Consider the following 20,616-nt stretch of genomic DNA (forward strand, 5'->3'; position numbering starts at 1 on the left):
CCCGTTTTTGTGATGAAACTGTAGTAAATATAATATTAAGATGTACAAAAGATAATTATATTATAGATAATTATATATATGAAGGTCTTTTATAATCGGAGTTTATTGAGAATATATATCAAAGTTGTCGAAAGAAAAAAATATTTTACTCCAAAATGATGAGTAATTCTTATCTTTTTATGAAAAATGCATTTTATGTAAATAATAAAAACATTCATTTTAAATTTAAACACTTAAATGACTATAATATTTACTTAATTGGGTTGATTCCGTTTTAAATTCATTTCATAAGTTATTTTATCATTATATATATAAAAAAAAGTAAATAGCCGGCTAGAAAGAGAAAACTTAATCTAGTTTTTATTATAAAAGAAAAATTCCAAAGAATAGTCGCTAAATATTTGACCAAAAGTTTAAAGACCCTTAGCTCTTGACCGAAATGAATTTATCGATTACACCTTTGCAGGTCGTTGTCGAGAAACTAGTTAGAATCTATTTCGCGAGTCAAAAATACATTATAAGTACATAAGTAAGTCAAAAGTAATTTTATGGCCCTTATTATTATTCGTTTTTGTCGAAAGCGGTTCAAGTGTTGTGGAATAAACATGTTTACTATGATAATATATTACATAAGAATTATAGTTCATAGAAAATGTAATATTAATTAGAAATTTTTACGCAATGCGTATTAAATATTATAATGTATAACCGTCCTGTTTTGAGGATATTGTCTTATGTGACGTTCCATGGCGAAAAGAAAATAAATTATTTAGGAATTAAAATTAAGAAATATTTTTAAAAAATACGTTACAGAAAATTTTAGGTTATTCTTATCATCCCTTTACTTTGATTAATAACCTTTTTTTATATTTTAAAACAAAATGTACTTATTTGAATATTTAAGATGTAATAAAGATTTAAGTATCATTCCAGTTTGCACTGAGAGTTAATTTTCTTTGTTTATTTTTTTACTTTTAAATTAACAAACATAACCTAAAATTTGGACGTATATTTACATGGAGCGTCACATATATACCTATATATGTCATATTAGTATATTATTAATATATTATTAAATAATAAATTATTGTTAATATATTAATAATATTTTATGTTAATTATCAGGAAATAAAATGGACAAAGATTAAGGAAAAAGCTCAATAGAAGAGTTTTACTAAAATGCGGTGTGGAATTAGTTCTCAAGGTTATTCGCAAATAATGACCACGAAATACGCTTAAATGGAATACCTCGTGAACTTTTGCACACGTAATGCGTGAATGAAGTTTTATATTTTGATATTTTACGCGAGATACAAAAGGCGATCTCATTCATATAATGATGAAATTTAAAATCTACATTTCTTCTGGCTCGATCTTTACTACTGTTTTCTCTTCAAAAAAGAAAATTATTTCAAGTTTACTCTTACACAAAAAAAAACAATAAAAATTCATTTTTAAAAATGAATTAAAAAAGAATTATTTCAAGTTTACTCTTACACAAAAAATAATATTAAAAATTATTTTTCTTCTCGCAAATATGAGAGAAGGTAAATATTTGTTATCGAATTCATAAAAATGAATAAATAAACAAACAAACAAATAAAGAAAATTGTAATAAAAGTTTCAATATTATAAATAAGTTTTCTATATCATCGCTTTTGATTATTGACAATATTTGTTCAATTATTTGTTTTGTACTCACATAAAAAGAAAATTGTTAAAACTTAATTACTTTGGATTACATAAAAGAAGAACGTGAAGTAAAATCGTTGCGAAAAATGTTGTAAAAAGGTATTATTTTAAGAAAAATATTTATAATACCCAAAAACAAAGTTTTAATAGAAAATGGTTCAACTTTTAGGTTATGTGCGATCTACAGTTAACATTGGTAAACAATTTTTAAACAAACTTTTCTCTAAATTCAGATACTTTTAACAAGATGTGACTACGAACCGTGAGCACGTATATTCTTAATTTAATTACCTGCTAAAACTCCAAAAGATTGTTTTAATCCATGTAGAAATGCGAATCTTGACAGCTGGGTCTTTATGCTCACTGCTCGCTTCTGCCCTCTATTTGCAACTGACTGTAACAGACTTTTTGCCGCACTGCGCCTGCGCCTGTCATTACTGTTGTTTTTCCCGTTTTGCAACCGCATTTCTGCATAGATTAGAAAAATCTTTCGGATTTAGGTAAATTAGACATAATTTGTCCGATTTTGTAAAAAGTGTCTGTATTTAGAAAAAAAAAACCTGTTCGAAAATGATTTTTTACCAATTTCACGTCATTTAAACCATTCAGTTCCATTTTTTTCTTCGCACATAACCTAGAAATTCAAGAATCGAACTCTTAATAAAAACATATCTTTAGATTAATTTTAAGCTTACCTGTATTATTTATTCACGTATGTAACAAGGAAAAACAACATTCTCGTTGTAATTAAAAAAAAATATCCTTTCCATCCCGTCGTTGTAATAATTTTTTTTCCCCTAATTACTGTATTATATTCTACCGAAATTAATAAAATTAAAAATCATTTTGTAAATAAAAAAATGTTATCACGTCAGTATAAAAAAATAATTATTATCACTCGAAAGTAATCTGACTGTAATATCCCCTCAGTTTTTGAGAAATCCGAATTTTACTATGTAATTAGAAAAAAGTTGACTATAGATATCTGATGTCTGTAACTAGCAGATTTATGTAATTTTAAGAAATTTTTATCTGACGTAAACACAATATATTTCTGACAAAATTTTCAATCTCTAAACTGTAAAATAAAACCAAAAAAAAAAATAGAAACATCGAGACTAATATGTCGAAAATCTTTGACCAATTTTATTATTGAATGTATCTTCTATAATACACAAAAATCCTTATTGTGAATAACACTAGGATATTTAAGGAACTTGTTATTCGAAACAAGTTCTCTAAAAAAAATGATTTATTCTCTTTCAGCGAGCTTTTGGTAATCTCGATTTTTTTCGATACTAAAATTAATTAATTAATATTTAATTGATAGTTAAAATTATTATTAGGACTTAAGTATTTTGTTTGCGACTTTATTCAGCAAAGATTTCATCTGTTTACTATATACGCCTCTGTAACTGTATTAAAGAAAAAGTTATTAAGCTACTGTGACATGAATTTCCGCCCTATTGTACCTTCTCAACGTAATGTCAACAAAAAGCGTCACTAAAGCGCTATACAATATTGTTTAAAACAATAAGAGAAAGACGAAAAGTGATTAAAATACGTGAATAAAAACCTTTTAAATGGACACTATTATGAAGCTAAGGTTTCAAGTGTTTTTATATATTTATCAACATTTTATAATAAATGTGTCTCTCGAGTTCTTTTGTTTTAAATAGTAATTAGAAAAAAATGTAATTTTTTTATTGTTGAGTTCAAATAGTACTTTAGTTTATCTTAAATAGTTAATTTTATGATCAATAATGTAAGTAGAGTAGTTTTATGAAAAACTATAAAAACCTTTTAATTTTGGCTTCATTTCTCTTTTTTTCTAAATCATTATCTATTCACCCTTAAGACAGGCGATATTTTGAGTAATTTCAGATTTAAAATTTTTGAAAATTCACTTATTAACTATCAATTATAATTATTTATTATTTTCTAAAATTTTATAATAAAATTCTTTACAAAAATCCAATTAAATTTGAATTTCTCGAAGGGATTTAATTATTTTCAAATATTTTAGTAAAATTTTTCGGAAGCATTCAATTATTTTCAAAATATAAAACTCTTCGCTGGAATTTTCAATTATATTTAACATAAATTTCTTAAAATTTCCCCAATAACAACTCATTTATTCTTAAAAAGTATTTTAAAAAATTTATTTACAAAAATTAAAATATTTTTAATGATTAATTAAATTAAATATTAAATTTTTCTAAAAAAAATGTAATTATTCTCAAAAATTTTTTTTAAAATTGTTTGAAAGAATTCAATTATTTTCAGTACAATTTTTACAAAATTTCTTGAAAGAATTCAATTATTTTCAATAACTTGTATTCATTTTAAGAATTTAATTATTTTTAATATTTTAATAAAATTTTTTGAATGAATTCAATTATTTTAAAAAACCTTTGTTACAATTTATTTATTAGAATTTAAGTATTATTTTCAACACATTTTTAATTAAATTTCATCAGAGTATATTAAATTATTTTCAAAAATTTTAATGACATTCTTTGCAATTATTCAATTTTTTTAAAAATAGTTTTAATAAAATTTTTCGTAGGAATTGAATTAATTTCAAAAATTTGTCAAAATTCAATTATTTTTAATGTTTACTATTTGAATAAAATTTCACAATAGAATTCAATTATTTAAAAAGAAATTTTATAAAAATTTTCGTAAGAATTCAATTAATTTTATGAATAATAAAACTCATCGAAGAATTTCAATTATTTTTAATGCTATTTTAAACTTATTATTCAAAAAATTCAATTATTTTGACAAATAAAGTTTTCCACAAGAATGCAATTATTTAAAATAAAATTTTTCATAATATTTATTATATTTCAAAAAAATTAATTATTTAAAACAATATTTATAAAATTCTTATAAAAAATTCAATTATTTTCAAAAATAACAAAATTTTTCACAGAAATTTAATTCTTTTTAAACATTTTAATAAAATTTTTTACAATTATTCAATTATTTTCATAAAATTTTAATAAACTTTAATAATAAAATTATGTAGGTATTAATTACCTACAATTTTTTAAAAAGTCGATTATAACGAAAAAAAATTAAAGAAATGATTCAAAAGAATTCAATTATTGTCAAAAACTAATTGTATTTATCGGAAGAATTTAATTATTTTTAATATTTTAATAAAATTTCTTGAATAAATTCAATTATTTAAAAAAATTGTAAAAAAAATCTGAAAAATATTAATTATTTCCTAAACATTTTAATAAATTTTAATAATTAAATGTTTAATTACAATTCTTAACCAACCGGATTATTTGATGAAAAATTGAAAGAAATTTTTCAAAACAATTGAATTACATTTTTAAATAATAATTAAAATAAAATTTAATTATATTTAATTAAATTAATAGTAAATAACAAAAATGATTCTTCAAATAATTGTTGGACAATTTAAGAAAGTATTTAATTTTTCAGAAGAATTTTTAATTAGAAATTTTCAAGATGATTATGTTTTTCAAAAAATTTAATAATTCAAAAAAATTCTAGATTTAAAAAATTGTAACTTTTAATTACAAATTAATTCAATTATTTTTTGAATAGATATTAGAATTTTCAGAAATTTGTAGTTAAAAATATTGAAAATTATCGAATTAAAAAAGTTTTCAAAGAAGAATGTCTATAAAAATTATTTTCATTAAATATATTTTGATATAATTATATTAGAGATCATTTTTATTAATTTTCATTTTTAAATTTTCACTTGAAGATGTTTCATTGAAACTTTTGAAAATTAAATTATTTTCAAAATTTGTAATTCAAATTCTTCAAAATTTGATATTCAGAAATTTTAATAAACTGCTTTAAAAATACAATCCTTCCTCTATGAGGAAGCAAAATTCAATATTATTTTAAATAAAATTTTACAAGATTTTAATTATTTAAGAATTTTATATTAAAAAATTTAATTATCTTAAAAAGTTACTGAAAACCAATTTTTGAAAGATTTGACTACTGTTTGCTTTCAGAATATAAAAATGGAAATAAATTATGTTTTAAGTGGTATTTTCGTGCAGTATTTGGAAGAAAAGTCGAATAAGTCGCTGTTTCTCGAAAATAAGTCGAAAGAAGCGGATTTTTTGAAAATAGTCGTAAAAGTCATACCATTCGATCCGAGGCCTGTTATATGTAAAAATCGATAATATCACGACAGTTGGAGAGCATTGGTCATAATATTTTTATTATCAAGAAGAATTTGACGCAGAAATCAAGTGATGGATGAAGAATGCTTATCGATTTTCATTAGAATACTAATGGTTGAGCGACTCTTTGCAAATCGTAATTGGAACATGTCGTTTCACCGAATTCCAATAACTGAGTAATTATTGTACCATCATTATTCAGAATACACCTGAATGATGTTTTTGAAATAAAGGATATCATTTTTTTCTTTTTTAAATATACTGACCTCAGTTTATTTAAATACTTATCATTATTAATTCTTCATTGTATATAACTGTACATTATTCTCTTTTAGTAAATTATTATCAATATATTTCAACTAAAAAATATAATAATAGCCTTTTCAGTCTTATTTTATGAAGTTGAGGAAATATTGGAATTAGTGTCAGAAATAGAACTGTTTTCTGCCTCGTGAAATAATTGTTTATAATGTTGCACATACGCCTGACAATGTTCACCTTTTTGAAATGCTGTCGTATTGTGTAATCTCAAGTTTCTTTGCTCGAAAAATTCAAAGACCGAATGAAACAGGAGATTTTCATTTTTTGCTTTTGCAACTTCGAGAAATTTTCTAGCCGACACTCGATCAATTATTCCCACTGATCTAACGTATCTGGAAAGTAAAAGAAAAATTAATTTTCTCTAATAGAATAAATATTTGATCAGTGTCTCTTACCTCAGAGCGGGCAAAATATGTCCTTTGGATAATAAGACTTCAATTATTTCCTCATGTGCATTTCCTAGGCGTTTGAGCATGTCTAATGCAAGTTGATGCGCTGCTGGATATAAATTCTCAAGGGAAAGTAATAAACAAGCTAGTGGCTTTGAATCAGTAACAACGTGGTATTGTAACAACTGATGAAGTTGATAATAAGCTTTCCGTTGAACTAAAGTAGTTATAACTAGTTCATGTAAATAGTGCTGTACGGGAATACCGTGCTCTGTCAAGGATCTGTAAACGACCAATAGTTTCCATTTGATTGTTCAACTTTCAATACAAAATAGTAGAGCGCAGATTGAAATGAAAATTAAAATTATTACAATTTTTCTAATTACCTTATATATTCAAGAAGTACCCAAATTATCATTTTTGGCTCTATCGTATTTTCGGGAAATACATACAAACTGTACATATCACTTTGATCGAGTAATAATTTATACTTTAAATTTTCAGACTCGTCATTCTGATTTTTTGTATTGCTCAGTAAAGGTGTTCCCATCTAGAAAATAATTTCGAACAAATTTCATAGGATTAAAAATATTCTTTACTAGAATTCATCTAGAAAATAATTTCGAACAAATTTCATAAGATTAAAAATATTCTTTTTCAAAGAGTCATCTCTCGATAATTAAACTTTCCGTAAATTGAATTTGACGTTAAGTCTCTAGAAAAATTTTTGATACTAAAAACATTCGATAATTTGGATTTTTTTTCATGTGCCTTAAAATTCAATTTATCAAGAGACGCTTCTAACTAACAGGTCTCGGATCGACTTTAAGGCGAAAAAAACAGTCGCTTTAGTAGATTAAAAATACAAAAAAGTCGAAAAAGTCGTTCATTTAATTCAGTGTTATCACAAAAATTTTATTTTCTATATTCCCTGATTTTAAAATATTCAAAACTTGAATAATTTTGTTAAATAAATTTTTAAACACTTCTTATTTATTTTTTCACGAGGAAAACAAATTTAAAAAAGTTTCAATTTACAATCTTTTGGGATTTAATAATTTCTACAACTATAACTCTTCTAAACCTTAATTATTTTCTACAATTTTTAACTAAACTTCATCTCTAAAACAATTATTTTTAAAAAATTTCCGAAAATTCTTCGAGAATTAAATTATTTAAATAAAAAAATTCAATTTTTTGTAATAATTGTAACTGTAACTGTTCTTTTTTATAAAAGTAATTAAGATATAATATTTTCTAAAAATTATAATAAAAGAAATTCTAAAAATTAATTTTTTAATAAAATATTTGAAAATAATTTTTGAAAGATAATAGTTTTTCAATTATATGCAATTAAAACATTTCCAAATAATTAAAATTTTGTAAAATCTTTTTAAAATAATTGAAATTTGATAAAATCTTTAAAAAAAATAATCGAAGTTTGATAAAAAATGTTTAAAATAATTTAAATTTGGTAAAATCTGTTAAAAATAATTTAAATTTGGTAAAATCTGTTTAAAACAATTAAAATTTGATAAAATCTTTTAAAAATAAAAGAAATTTGGTAAAATATTTAAAAAATAATTGAAATTTGAAAAAATCTTTACAAAAAATAATTGAAATTTGATAAAAGCTTTTTAAAAATAATTGAAATTTGATAAAATCTTTTAAAGATAATTGAAATTTAGTAAAATTTTTAATAAATAATTTAAATTTTATAAAATCATTCTAAGAATTAATTTTTTTAAAAATATTGTAATCTAATTTTTCGAAAATAATTGAATTTCTTAAAAGAATTTTTGTATAACTTAAGACAAAAACTAATTAATTTTTTGAAGAATATTAATTAAAAATTTTAAACATGATATTTGTATTATTTTTTGTATTTATTTATGTATTTGAATATTCCGAGATATGTAATTAAAAATATTGAAAAGAATTGAATTTTAAAATATTAGAATTAAAAATTTCTAAGAACTACTTTTTTCGAAAAATATTTTAGTATAATTTTTAGAAGCTAATTTTCATTTATTTTTATTTCTATAAATTTAGACTTGAAGATTTTTCATTAAAATTTTTGCCAATTCAATTATTATAAAAATTTTTAATTAAATTTCGCCAAAAGTTGATTTTCAACAATTATAATAAAATACTTATAGAAAAAAATCAGTTATTTTAAATTAAATTTTACAAAATTTCAATTACTCAAAAATTGTTTAATTGTATATTTCGAAAATTTAATTAGAAAAATTATTAAAAAATAGTTTTTGAAAGATTTGTCTATATTGTTATTTATACTTTTCTCATTATAAAAATCGAAAGAAGTTTTATTTTATACTAAAAATGTGGCATTTTTTTTGCAATTTTTGGAAAATAAGTCGAAAAAAGTTGAATTTTTTGATAAATTAACGAATGATGTTTTTAATTATCAAATATTTTCTGTATGAAAAATTTTTCTAGGGACTAAAAATGAACTTCAATTTATCGAAATTAGTTTAATTGTCGAAAGACGACTGTAGATTAAATTTTTTTAAGTTTCGGTAATTAGTATCCATACCTGACACTGCAATTCATTTTCGAGATGACTTCTATAGACGGTATTAAGTTTATCGAAAATAATCGGCATGTCAATTAGAGTATTTGGCATTTGGGTCATAAGACTTTGTAAAACTTGAATCAACAATTGCTTCGCATCTTTTCGTTGTAGAAGAAAATCTATAAGAAGTACTTTGTCAGTTATCAGTTTTATGAATGATTCAAGTCTCAATTCAATGTACCTAAAAGAATTAAAATGTTGATTAATAATATGATACAAAAATACTCTCTAAAGTGAGAATTAAGAAAGTTTAAAAAATGCAAGAATATTACCATAGACAACCTAATTTTACATCAATTACAATATTTGGTTGAAATACAACCCAATTCGGAGAATCTAAATTGATTTTGATTAAGGAAATATATAATAACTTTAAGTAGAATTATTTACAGAAATTAGAGGAAATCGAGATTTTCTTATAGAATTCATAGTAATTGAATAGTTTTGAAAATAAAAAAAAAATCCAGAAGAATTCAAGGATTTAAGTAGAAACTCTGTTATTAGAATATTAAAAATATCGAAAGTAATTTTTTTCTTCTAAAAAATATTCCATTTTGTCTTGAATAGTTTAAAAGGATACATAATTGGCAGGGTTGCATAACAGGTACAGTTGCACCAGGCACTTTTAAACTATAAGGCTTAATTGGCTTCGGAACTGCAACAGCAGTGTGATGAATCACAGCTCCATCGCTCACTCCCACTGAGGTAAGCATAATATCGAAAACCATCGAGGTCTATTCAAATAGAATTGTTTTTCCAAAATCAGCACATTAGATTTCTAACTTGATTTACATAAATCCTTTAAATAGGATTGCAAATGCACACTTACTTTTGACGCTTGATGATGAACAATAATTAAATTATCTACAACATTCAGAGCGAACCTTCCACTCATATCAAGCCTCAGAATATGAGTTTTCTTTATAGTCACCATTCTGCAATATTTCAAATAATTATTTCACAAATCAAATCCAAATCGACCAAAAAAAGGTCCTGAAATTTGCGTCGACGCTGAGCATCGAAAAATATTTTTTTCACGAAACCGAAAAATATCACTAAATGTTTCCAAAGTATTCTTAAAAATTTTTTTACTTCCTTAGCTGAATGAGAGAAAAATTTTCTCAAAAATAATATTCGATGATGAGTGTCGACAATCAGGGGACTAATAAAAATCTAAAAAAATTTAAAGCAAAATTTAAGAATAAAATTAAAAACAAAATTTAGAAAAAATTCAAAGACTCACTTATGAACCGTATACACGTAAACAAACGCCGAACCAACTGAACGATTAATTCCCGGTTGATGGCGTAAGACAATTATACAAGGTGTTCCATATAAAACAGCTAAAGCAACATCTCTTTCAGAAACTGCAAGTTTTCCCGGTTTTGTTGTTCCCGCTTCCACTAAAAAGATCCTATTACAAAACGTGCGCAGAGAGTTGTAGTCAATAATAAAAAAAAACTAAAAGTTGTAAAACTTACTTTCAAATTTTGTTATCTTCTGTAGATTTCCCGATGTTATATGCAATGCCTGCATTTGATTGCCAGAGCTTCCCGAAGATAATAAAACCAGATAACTTCGCGGACAGAATACAAACCAGTGGACAGATAAACTCAACGATTTAAGAGTTTTTATACACCGTTTTTCCGGTACAACCTGAATTTTAGAAAAAGATTACTACAAATTTCAAGAACATAAAATAAAAAACAACAAGTAGAAAACAAGCAAAAGTCAATTTTCGACTAAAACCAACAAAAATCTTCTATCTTCAACAATATTAATAATCGTTGTATTCCGGTAATCTGTTCGCAGTTTGAAGTTACTTGTTGTTTGCTTTTTTGTTTCCTAACTTTTTAAATCATTTTTCTTTTTAAATACCTATTTAAGAAGTAAGTTTTCAAAACCCGATAAATCCAAATTTTGTCATTTCGAGAAATTTAAACAAATGACATAAACATAAACATTAAAATTAACTTTAATGTAGAAAAATTGTAATAAATTATTTATTATAAAACGCTCTGTTTCTAATTAAAGTCTATTGTAATAAAGGAATTTAAAGGTTTTGGTAATTTTTTCTAATAAAAAAAAATTAAAATTAAAAATCATTAAGATTAGACCAAGATTTTTTATATTGAAAATTCTTTGGTAATACATTTTTTTTCTTAAATTGAAAAGTGAGAAATCGATTTCTAAGGATTTTAATATTTTGAATATGTGTTTATCTAAATTTTTTTGAAAAATGGATTTATCAACTTTTTAAGAATTGTTTCTCATTTTCAATTTTTAAATTAATTTATTGATATACTAAATTAATGTAATTATTCTCGTGAAGAATTTTAGTAAAATTTTTGAAAATTTTTATTAGATTTTTTTGAAGAATTTCTTTTAATTTTTTCTTTAAATATTGGAATTTCTTTAATAATTTTAATTAAAATTTTTGAAAATAATTGAGTTTTATAAACAATTTTTTCAAGTTTTTAAAATAATCGTGTTTGTTGATTATTTATAAATATAATTGAATTGTTTCGAAGGATTTATTAAAAGTTAAGAAAATAATTAAATTTTTTCGAAAAATATTATTAAAATTTTTTTTTAAATTGAATTCTTTTATGAATTTTATTAATTGTTTATTGAATTTTTCCAAAGAATTTTACTATTTATAAATAAAATTGAATTGTTTCGTGAATTTTTTTTTTGAAATAATTGAATTTTTGCAGACTTTATAACAAATTTAAGAAAAAAATTGAATTCTTTCGTGAAATTTTTTTGAAAATAATTGAATTTTTGTGCAAACATTTACCTATTTATAAATATAATTGAATTTTTCGGAAGAATTTATTTAAATTTTAGAAAATAATTTAATTCGTTCGTGAAATGTTATTAAAATTTTATTTAAAAATAATTGAATTTTTGCAAAGAATTTTACTATTTATAAATAAAATTGAATTGTTTCGGGAATTTTTTTTTTGGAATAATTGAATTTTTGCAGACTTTATAACAAATTTAAGAAAAAAATTGAATTCTTTCGTGAAATTTTTTTGAAAATAATTGAATTTTTGTGCAAACATTTACCTATTTATAAATATAATTGAATTTTTCGGAAGAATTTATTTAAATTTTAGAAAATAATTTAATTCGTTCGTGAAATGTTATTAAAATTTTATTTAAAAATAATTGAATTTTTGCAAAGAATTTTACTATTTATAAATAAAATTGAATTGTTTCGTGAATTTTTTTTTTGAAATAATTGAATTTTTGCAGACTTTATAACAAATTTAAGAAAAAAATTGAATTCTTTCGTGCAATTTATTTAATATTATTGGACCCAAGGCCACAATCAAAAAACAGTATTTGACAAAAATTAAGGTCCTAAAAACATACTAATTTTAATATTATTTATAAATATAATTGAATTGTTTCGAAGGATTTATTAAAATTTTAGAAAATAATTGAATTCGTTCGTGAAATGTTATTAAAATTTTGTTTAAAAATAATTGAATTTTTGCAAAAAATTTTACTATTTAAAAAATAAAATTGAATTCTCACTAAGAATGTTATTATTTATGAAAATAATTGATTTCTTGTGAAGAAATTTATTAAAATTTTTTAAATTAATAAACAAGAATAATTAATTAGTAAATTAGTTAATAATTGAATTTTTTTAAAGTTTGAATCTGAAATTATTGAAAATAAAAAATTTTGCAATTTGCATATAATAATAATAATAAATTGAATATCACGTTCCGTAACATTTGCTAGTTATTAATAATAATAATAGAAAATAACAAATAGAAATTAATTCAAAAGAAAAAAAAGGAAGATTATTACGTACAAGAAATAATTCTACTCCATGATCGGTAACGAATAGAATTTCATTGCCATAAGTCCAAACGAATCCTAAAATAGAGGCATTCTTTTTGCACGATTGCGAATATTCTACGCCGTCCAATACTGCTGAAGGTGAGTAATTAACAAATTCAACGGACGATGTACTTCGTTGAATTGCCAAAATATTCATGTCAGGTGAAAACTTTATAGAAATAATAGGACCTTTGTCCTCCATTCGAAAACTTATATTCTCATCTGGCCCTTTAATTAGCACCCCTGTCACACCACCAGATCGAATCGCAAAAACTTGTTGTTTCGAATCGTCAAAAAAGACATTTGTCAGACAACTCACTGATTCGAATTTTATAGGATCAGACGATAATTGTAAATAATAATCGTCATTAACTTCTTGCTCCACGGTATCCATTTTTGATTATTTATTTCAGAAATCTAGAATAGAATCATAATAAATTAATAATAATAATAGCAACAACAATAATAATAATAATTATTCAATTTAATTAAAATATCTACATTTTAATTTATTTTACCAAATTTTGCCATCGAAGCAAAAGGAAAAAGAAACGAAAGAAACAAAGACGAAAATGACAGTTATAGGTTATGTCAGTTTACAACATATGACAAAATTTTCTAACTGTGATAAAATAATCATTTTCTAGTCTATACAAACAATATTCTATCAAAAAATACAAAAGATTACTGAGAAATTAAAAAAGTAGTTGTCATAAAATGCACAAAATAAATTACAACTGTTTTTCAACCCATATTTGATAGAATTTATAGGTTATAAAGTTTTCTCCGCTTCAAATTTCGATAAAATTTTAATTACTTTTATTAGAAATAAATAAGTGTAAAAATTACCTGCTATTATTTTTTTTTTCTTAAAAAAAATCTACCAATTAGTTCAATAATAAAAAGTTGACATTATTGACTGTCAACTGTCAGAGATGTGTCATCCAGACAGAGACAACATTTCCCCCGCAACTTATTCTTTTTGATAACAAAATAATTATCACGTGATAGCAAATCCAATAGGTTACGCTCTCTAGAAGGAAGAAAATAACACTTTTATTTAGAAAATTTATATAACCAAATCGATAAAAAAGATACATGCATTACCGATTTATATTAACAAAACATATCCATGACAGTATTCGTAATCACAGGGAACCACAACCATTGCAATTTATCAATTCAGGAGAAATTTCTCTAAAAATGGGATAATTTTTAAAGTAAAACAATTAGAAGTGAACTGAAAAAAATACTTTGATAAAATATTGAAAAATCAAAATGATTTAATCATTTAATGAAAGCTATGAAAGAAGTAAACCAAAGTGAACCAAAGTGAACACCAAGTTTACATACCTGTTATTAGGGAAAATGTTCGTCAAGTGGATTTCTCTTAAACAAGAGGGAGGATAGTCACGTAAAGTAATAGCCTCTGTCTTCCTGACGTCAGAGCTCGTCTCGTCCCCTGAGATGAGTTAATAAAACATAGTTCATCGCCGGCCATCGTTTCACTAGTCGCGAACTGTGTTTTGCTTTGAGTGAAAAAATAAAAAAACCATTTATTTGTGAGTGCTGTTTATGATTTTTGACTAATAAAGGTGTGCTTTCTTGGCGACAGACAAATATACGTGTGCTTTATTATACGCGGTGTGTGTGTTTTTGTTCCGTGCGTAAAAAATGGACGCCCTGCGGGAGCATGTTATGATCAATCAATTCATGCTGGCTGCTGGCTGTGCTCGAGAACAAGCTAAACAATTATTGCAGGCGGCTCATTGGCAATTTGAGGTGAGAATCCCTTTGAATAAATAGTAAATCCCCTACAGTATGGTTGTTTATTTAATCTCGTTTTATGTGTAAACAAAGCGAGGAAAAATGGCCGCTTAAGGCAGTTCAAATGCAACTTCCATCTCATTTTCGACAATGTTTTCCCACTGTTTAGTATTATGACAATGCGCACAACACTTGGATTTCTTTGTTTAAGTCATCTGTCAATTGTGATGAAAAGATTTTCATGGGCGGTAACATGGTTCCGTCCATATTTATTGCTTTCCGTCAATGACGGAAGATCTACGATATACTCATGTTTACGAGCTTCCATTCATAAAAATAGTAGATTGTTTCCAAACAGTCGAATAGTTCGGAATTCTTGATATGAGTTCGGTAAAATGTTCTTCTTCAATTCTTTACTTTTTAATTGTAAATTTGAATTTAAATTTTTTATTGATCTAAATTTGACAAAAGTTTCATTCATGAAATGCATTTCAGTCGGTTTTGTTTGTCAACAGACTCGATTCCTTGAGGTGTCATTATTTTGTATAGCGCATTGACCTTGTGTTTGTGGTATTTACAAAAAGCTCTGTTAATTCTTTTTCGATTGCAATTGTTTCGGATTAATTTATTAAAAAAATTTTATTTTTTAGGGTTTTTACTTTTTTTCTATTCTTTAAAATTTGTTTACTGTCACTTTCATTGAATTTTCTTTTTCATTAAATTTTGTTTTCCATCACTTTCACTAGTGAATATTTATTGTTGATAAATTTTCCAAGTAGGTAATTATTAGCGTTAATGGGAAATTGATTAGTTTTTGCATTTTGACACTTCTCGGTCTTGGAAGATAAATAATGATCGTTCAACTGATGCTGGCGTTTAAACTAAAGTTAATTAAATTTAAAGAGGATAGATGTATATCACCAAGCGGTGATAATAAAAATTTTCTGCAATGTAAACAAAAATATATGCAGCACGATGATTAATGTTTGACCTTTGAATACGATAAAACATTGTACAATTCAATTGAATTATGTAATAAGTGGGGGATTCCGACTGTGCGATGTGAACTTACGAATCATAAAGTTGTTGCAGTTTGCAAGAAATTTTATACTTGCAAATTTGTACGTGACACACTATTGATTAAAATTTCTTTTCAAAATGCATTTTGAAAAGCATTCCTTCCATTGTATAAATAATTTCGGTATAGGAAAACTGACATTTGCAATAAGATCAGAAATTAGTTTTACAATTGTTTACTTGAAGTTTATTTTTTCACGTTTTTGCAGAGATATTTATTTTTGAAAAGTTTTGCAGTCAATGGTATTTAGAATCGATAGGTTATAATTAAAACAATTGATCAGGGTGTGAGAGAGAGTAAAAGGGTTTGATCCCCGCCCCCTGAGAGTTTATGTCCTTGATTCCAGAACTTGTACGCGGTTGTGTGAAATCATAAAGTTTAGTTTTGTTCTCCTTGACTGTATATTATCTCTCATTTTAAAATTCAAGACGGAGAAGTTGAAACTGCCACATGCTCATTGTTTATAAGTTCGAATTATATACGATAGTATAGTCTGCTGATTGCTCGCAGTCATTGAAGTCTTCATATAACTATGTATTAAAGGATGTTGCAGAATTCTTCTTCACTTATTTACAATTACCACTAACAATGTAGTGAGATGGAAAAAAATCTTGAAATGTTGCATTAATCCTCGTATATCTGACGTTAGCAATCAGACTCGGATAAATTGAACTGATTTATGGAATCAAATCTTCTCTTATACACCTTAAGATTTTTTTTCCCCTTTTTTCTCTTTATTAGAGTTCATTTTTATTTATTAACTTTTATTAAAGATACTAAAAGATATTTATACAGTGGATAAAATATTATCTTGATTATATAATAATTCAACTGAGAAATGAAAGTATTTCAAATAAAATTTAAATTTAATTTCCAAACGTTTATTTATTTCTTTTATATTGTGATGTTATTTTATTTGTTTATTTATTTCTTCTTCTGATTAAAATTTGACTACAATAATTTTGCGTCTATAAAAAAATTAATTACAAAATTTCTAAACTTTAAATTTCAATTTTTAATTATCAATTTTTAATTTTTAATTCTTATTTACAAAAACACTAAATTTTCGATTTTTCTTTTTTGCAGACTGCACTTAGTATATTTTTTCAAGAGGCTGCGATACCTTCTTGTGCTCAGGGACCAGGTACACATTTTGGACAGGTGAGTCTAAAAAATATTATTTTAAGAGAATAATAATTTTCAATCGATATTATAACACTCGACTACAAACTATTTCCGTGTCGGTGTCGTGATTTCCTCTCTAACCTCAAGACCTAAAATATAAATTCACGTCACGTGCAATACTGTTTTCACATCACAAATTCATATGAGAAAAAAATTAACTTTGTAAGTAGATAAAAATATAATCGCAAAATAAATTAAAAATTGTATTGAAGTTTTTAATTATTATTGAAGGAAAGTTTTTAATTTTCTGAAACAAATGTTTTGAAATTGAAATATCTATACAGTGCCTTTTTCTATTTAGTGTGTTAAAACTAATCTAAATTTATAATTGACGTGCAAATAAATATAGACAAAGAGAGTCTATTTATATTTTTAAAAATGTTTTAGAAACGAAAAGTTTCTATTGAAAGAATAACAAAGAAAGTGAAGTAAAAGTTGAAATAAGAGAGAAAAGACAAAGAAAAGAAAGAAATAAAGTGGTCTTCTAATTCACACGTTTTCTAAATTTAAATAACAGGCTTTTTGAACTTTTCTCGATTATTTTCAAAAAATGCGACTTTTTCGACTTTTGTTCAAATACGCCAAATACTTACTGCAAAAAAATAAGAATTATTTTAAACAAAAAACAGCTCGTTTTGATTTTCTCAAGATTTTCTCACTCTGACAATAAATGCGAATTTTTCGAAATATACAATTAAAAAGTTTTTAAATTATTGAGATTTTGTCAACTTTTATTCAAAGAAAATTTGATTTTGTTCAAGTATTGCATTAAAATTTTTAATAATCAATTTTTGAAGAATTCTAATTGCAAAAATTTGTCAATAATTGAAATCTCAAAAGTTTGAATGCAAATCTTCGAATTTATTTTGAAAATGAAAATTAATGGAAATTATCTCTAAAACATAATTATAATAAATTATTTTTTAAAACGTAATTTCTAGAATTTTTCCATTATAAACTTTTAATATTTTATATAATATTTAATATTTTATTTTATTTTAAATATTTTCAATATTTTCAATTACATATTTCCAAACATTCAAATATTTTTAAATTAAAAAAAAGACTAATTTTAAATAATAATTATTTAATTTAATTAATAATTTTTCAAATTTTGGATTATTTTCAAAAATTTTAATTACAATTCTTCAAAAAGTTGTTTATTTTTTAATAGAGTTTGCAAAATTTTTTTTTAAATTTTTAATTATTTTTAAATAATTTTACTAAATTTCAATTATTTGTATTTTTTTCGTTTATAATTTAAAAAATCTATTATCTTTCAAAAATATTTTGAAAATATTTTTTTAAATTAAAAAAAACTAATTTTAAATAATAATTATTAAAATTTAGAATCATTTTCAAAATTTTTAAATAATTTTACTAAATTTCAATTATTTGTAACTTTTTCAATTATAATTTAAAATATGTATTGTCTTTCAAAAAAATTTAAGAATATTTTTTTAAATTAAAAAAAACTAATTTTAAATAATAATTATTAAAATTTTGGATCAATTTCAAAATTTTTAAATAATTTTACTAAATTTCAATTATTTGTAACTTTTTTAATTATATATATTACGATGTTATTTTCTTTGGATTTGTAATTTTTTTTTTTATTTTTAATTGTAATTTGATAAATCTATTATCTTTCAAAAATATTAAAAAAAATTTTTTTTTTAATTAAAAAAAATCATTTTAAATATTAATTATTAAAATTTATGATCATTTTCATAATTTTTAATTTCAATTCTTCAAAAAGTTGTTTATTTTTTAATAGAGTTTGCAAACAATTTTTTTACATTTTCAATTATTTTTAAATAATTTTACTAAATTTCAATTATTTGTAATTTTTTCGTTTATAATTTAAAAAATCTATTATCTTTCAAAAATTATTTTAAAAATATTTTGCAATAACAAATTTTAAGAATTTGTGAATTATAATTTTTTTGAAATCAATTATTATTTTCTGTTTTTTCTGCTTATTTTCAATAATTTACCATAATAACGTTTTTTAGAAAAAAAATTATGAATAAGTTCAGTTACAATTATTTTAAACATTTGAATTCTCGTGGAACTTTTGGAAAATTATTGAAAATTGAATTAGAGATGAATTAGCACAAATATGAATTAAAAAAGTTCAGTTTCAAATTCTACAGAAAATAATTGAATTTTGAAAAAATTATAATTGTTATTTTTGAAAATACACTGGAATCTAGATCGGTGAGCTCGGGATCGTTGAGACTCTGTTTACATAGTTTGTAGGCGAGGAAAGGTGGAGGGCTAGCGGGGACTTTCAAATGTCGATCAATGCCGTGCCTAATTGTAGAAGAAAAAGGTTCTTAGTGCCCGATGCTATTTATTTTATTTGATAACTTCATCATTATTTACTTTTTTTTCTTTTTAATATAAATACATTTTATTTTTGTATAATGTTTTATAATATTTTGTTATTTATATTAATTTTCTAACATGAATTATTTTTTAAAAGAATGGTGCAAACAAAAAATACTTCGTACGGCCCTGTTTGTGTTGCTTCTCAGTCTCAACTAATCCGCTAGATCGGTGAGAAGCCATCCCCGATTAGTCTCACCGATCTAGATTCCAGTGTATTTGCAGATTTCAGAAGAAAATGGAAATTTTTGAAGATTTTAATTCCTACAGAAAAGTAGATAGCGAGTATTTAAATATTAACAAAATTATTCAAGTTTTGATGAAGCTGAAGTCTCCAACGTTTAAAAAGAAAAAAAAACAAATAAATTTTTTTCAAGTTAAATCCATCTTTAGGGATATCGACTTTCTTTGTATTCTTAATCGACAAATAACACTTTTTTTATGATCCTAAAGTTCTGAACGTTCAAATGAACGAAATTTATTTTTTTCTTCTTCAAATTAAATTTTCATTGCGATATTTTGTGTCACTGTGAATAAAATTAATAATAAAGTTTCTCAATATAAAATTAAAGTTTTTAATTTTAATTGCAATCAGCAATTTCTGAAAATATTTTTAATAAAAAGTATTTCGTTCATTTGAACGTTCAAAACTTGTGGATCGTCTTTTTTTGGGACCTTAAAGTAAATCCGAGTTCTGAAATAATTTACCGTGATTACTAAAAAAATAGGTGCTAAATAATTATGTGATAATTCTACTTTAATTTCAACAACAATCAATATGTCCTAAAATAGAATAGAATATAAAAATTTGGAAACTTTTGTTTTGCACACTTTGTATGATGAAAGAAATGAAATTTCTATTTTAAGACACGTCCTCATTTCATTTGATGCAAGTCATTGACAATAATGACAATTGACGATCTTATCTTGAGTCGTTCTCTCGGCACAACTCCAAAAAATGTTACCTAGAATTCCAATTTTTGGAATAGTGCCTGTCTGACAAAATGTCATAGCCCTATGCTCCTATTCACAATCTTCACAGTATGTTGATTCTAGACGATTTTATAAACACATTTCGGGTAAATGTGAACAGTTAATGTTTGAGGTTAATTTAAAGATTTAAAATTAAGACGAGATAATATTTTAAAC

At 23.6% G+C, this 20,616-nt stretch overlaps 2 protein-coding genes across 2 annotated transcripts in view; one reads left to right on the top strand and one right to left on the bottom strand.

The window, feature by feature from the left end:
* Positions 1 to 6,125: 6,125 nt before the first annotated feature.
* Positions 6,126 to 14,132, bottom strand: LOC122500639 (regulator of MON1-CCZ1 complex). The gene is made up of 11 exons (XM_043609660.1): positions 13,896 to 14,132; positions 13,018 to 13,463; positions 10,667 to 10,841; positions 10,429 to 10,588; positions 10,015 to 10,120; positions 9,766 to 9,919; positions 9,458 to 9,521; positions 9,147 to 9,366; positions 6,976 to 7,139; positions 6,596 to 6,871; positions 6,126 to 6,532 (listed from the first exon to the last, which is right to left on the bottom strand). The coding sequence occupies exons 2-11, from the start codon at positions 13,438 to 13,440 to the stop codon at positions 6,274 to 6,276; spliced, it is 2,001 nt and encodes a 666-aa protein (XP_043465595.1). The 5' UTR covers positions 13,441 to 13,463; positions 13,896 to 14,132; the 3' UTR covers positions 6,126 to 6,273.
* Positions 14,133 to 14,457: 325 nt separating this feature from the next.
* Positions 14,458 to 20,616, top strand: part of LOC122500645 (UBA-like domain-containing protein 2) — a 34,613-nt gene continuing 28,454 nt past the window's right edge. The window contains exons 1-2 of the mRNA XM_043609667.1: positions 14,458 to 14,828; positions 16,978 to 17,052. Of these exons, the coding sequence (XP_043465602.1) occupies positions 14,721 to 14,828; positions 16,978 to 17,052 (183 nt within the window). The 5' untranslated portion in view covers positions 14,458 to 14,720. The remainder of the gene's footprint in view (positions 14,829 to 16,977; positions 17,053 to 20,616) is intronic.

This window comes from Leptopilina heterotoma, unplaced genomic scaffold, assembly GCF_015476425.1.
Source record: "Leptopilina heterotoma isolate Lh14 unplaced genomic scaffold, ASM1547642v1 Lhet_19, whole genome shotgun sequence".
NCBI classification, from domain to species: Eukaryota; Metazoa; Arthropoda; class Insecta; order Hymenoptera; family Figitidae; genus Leptopilina; species Leptopilina heterotoma.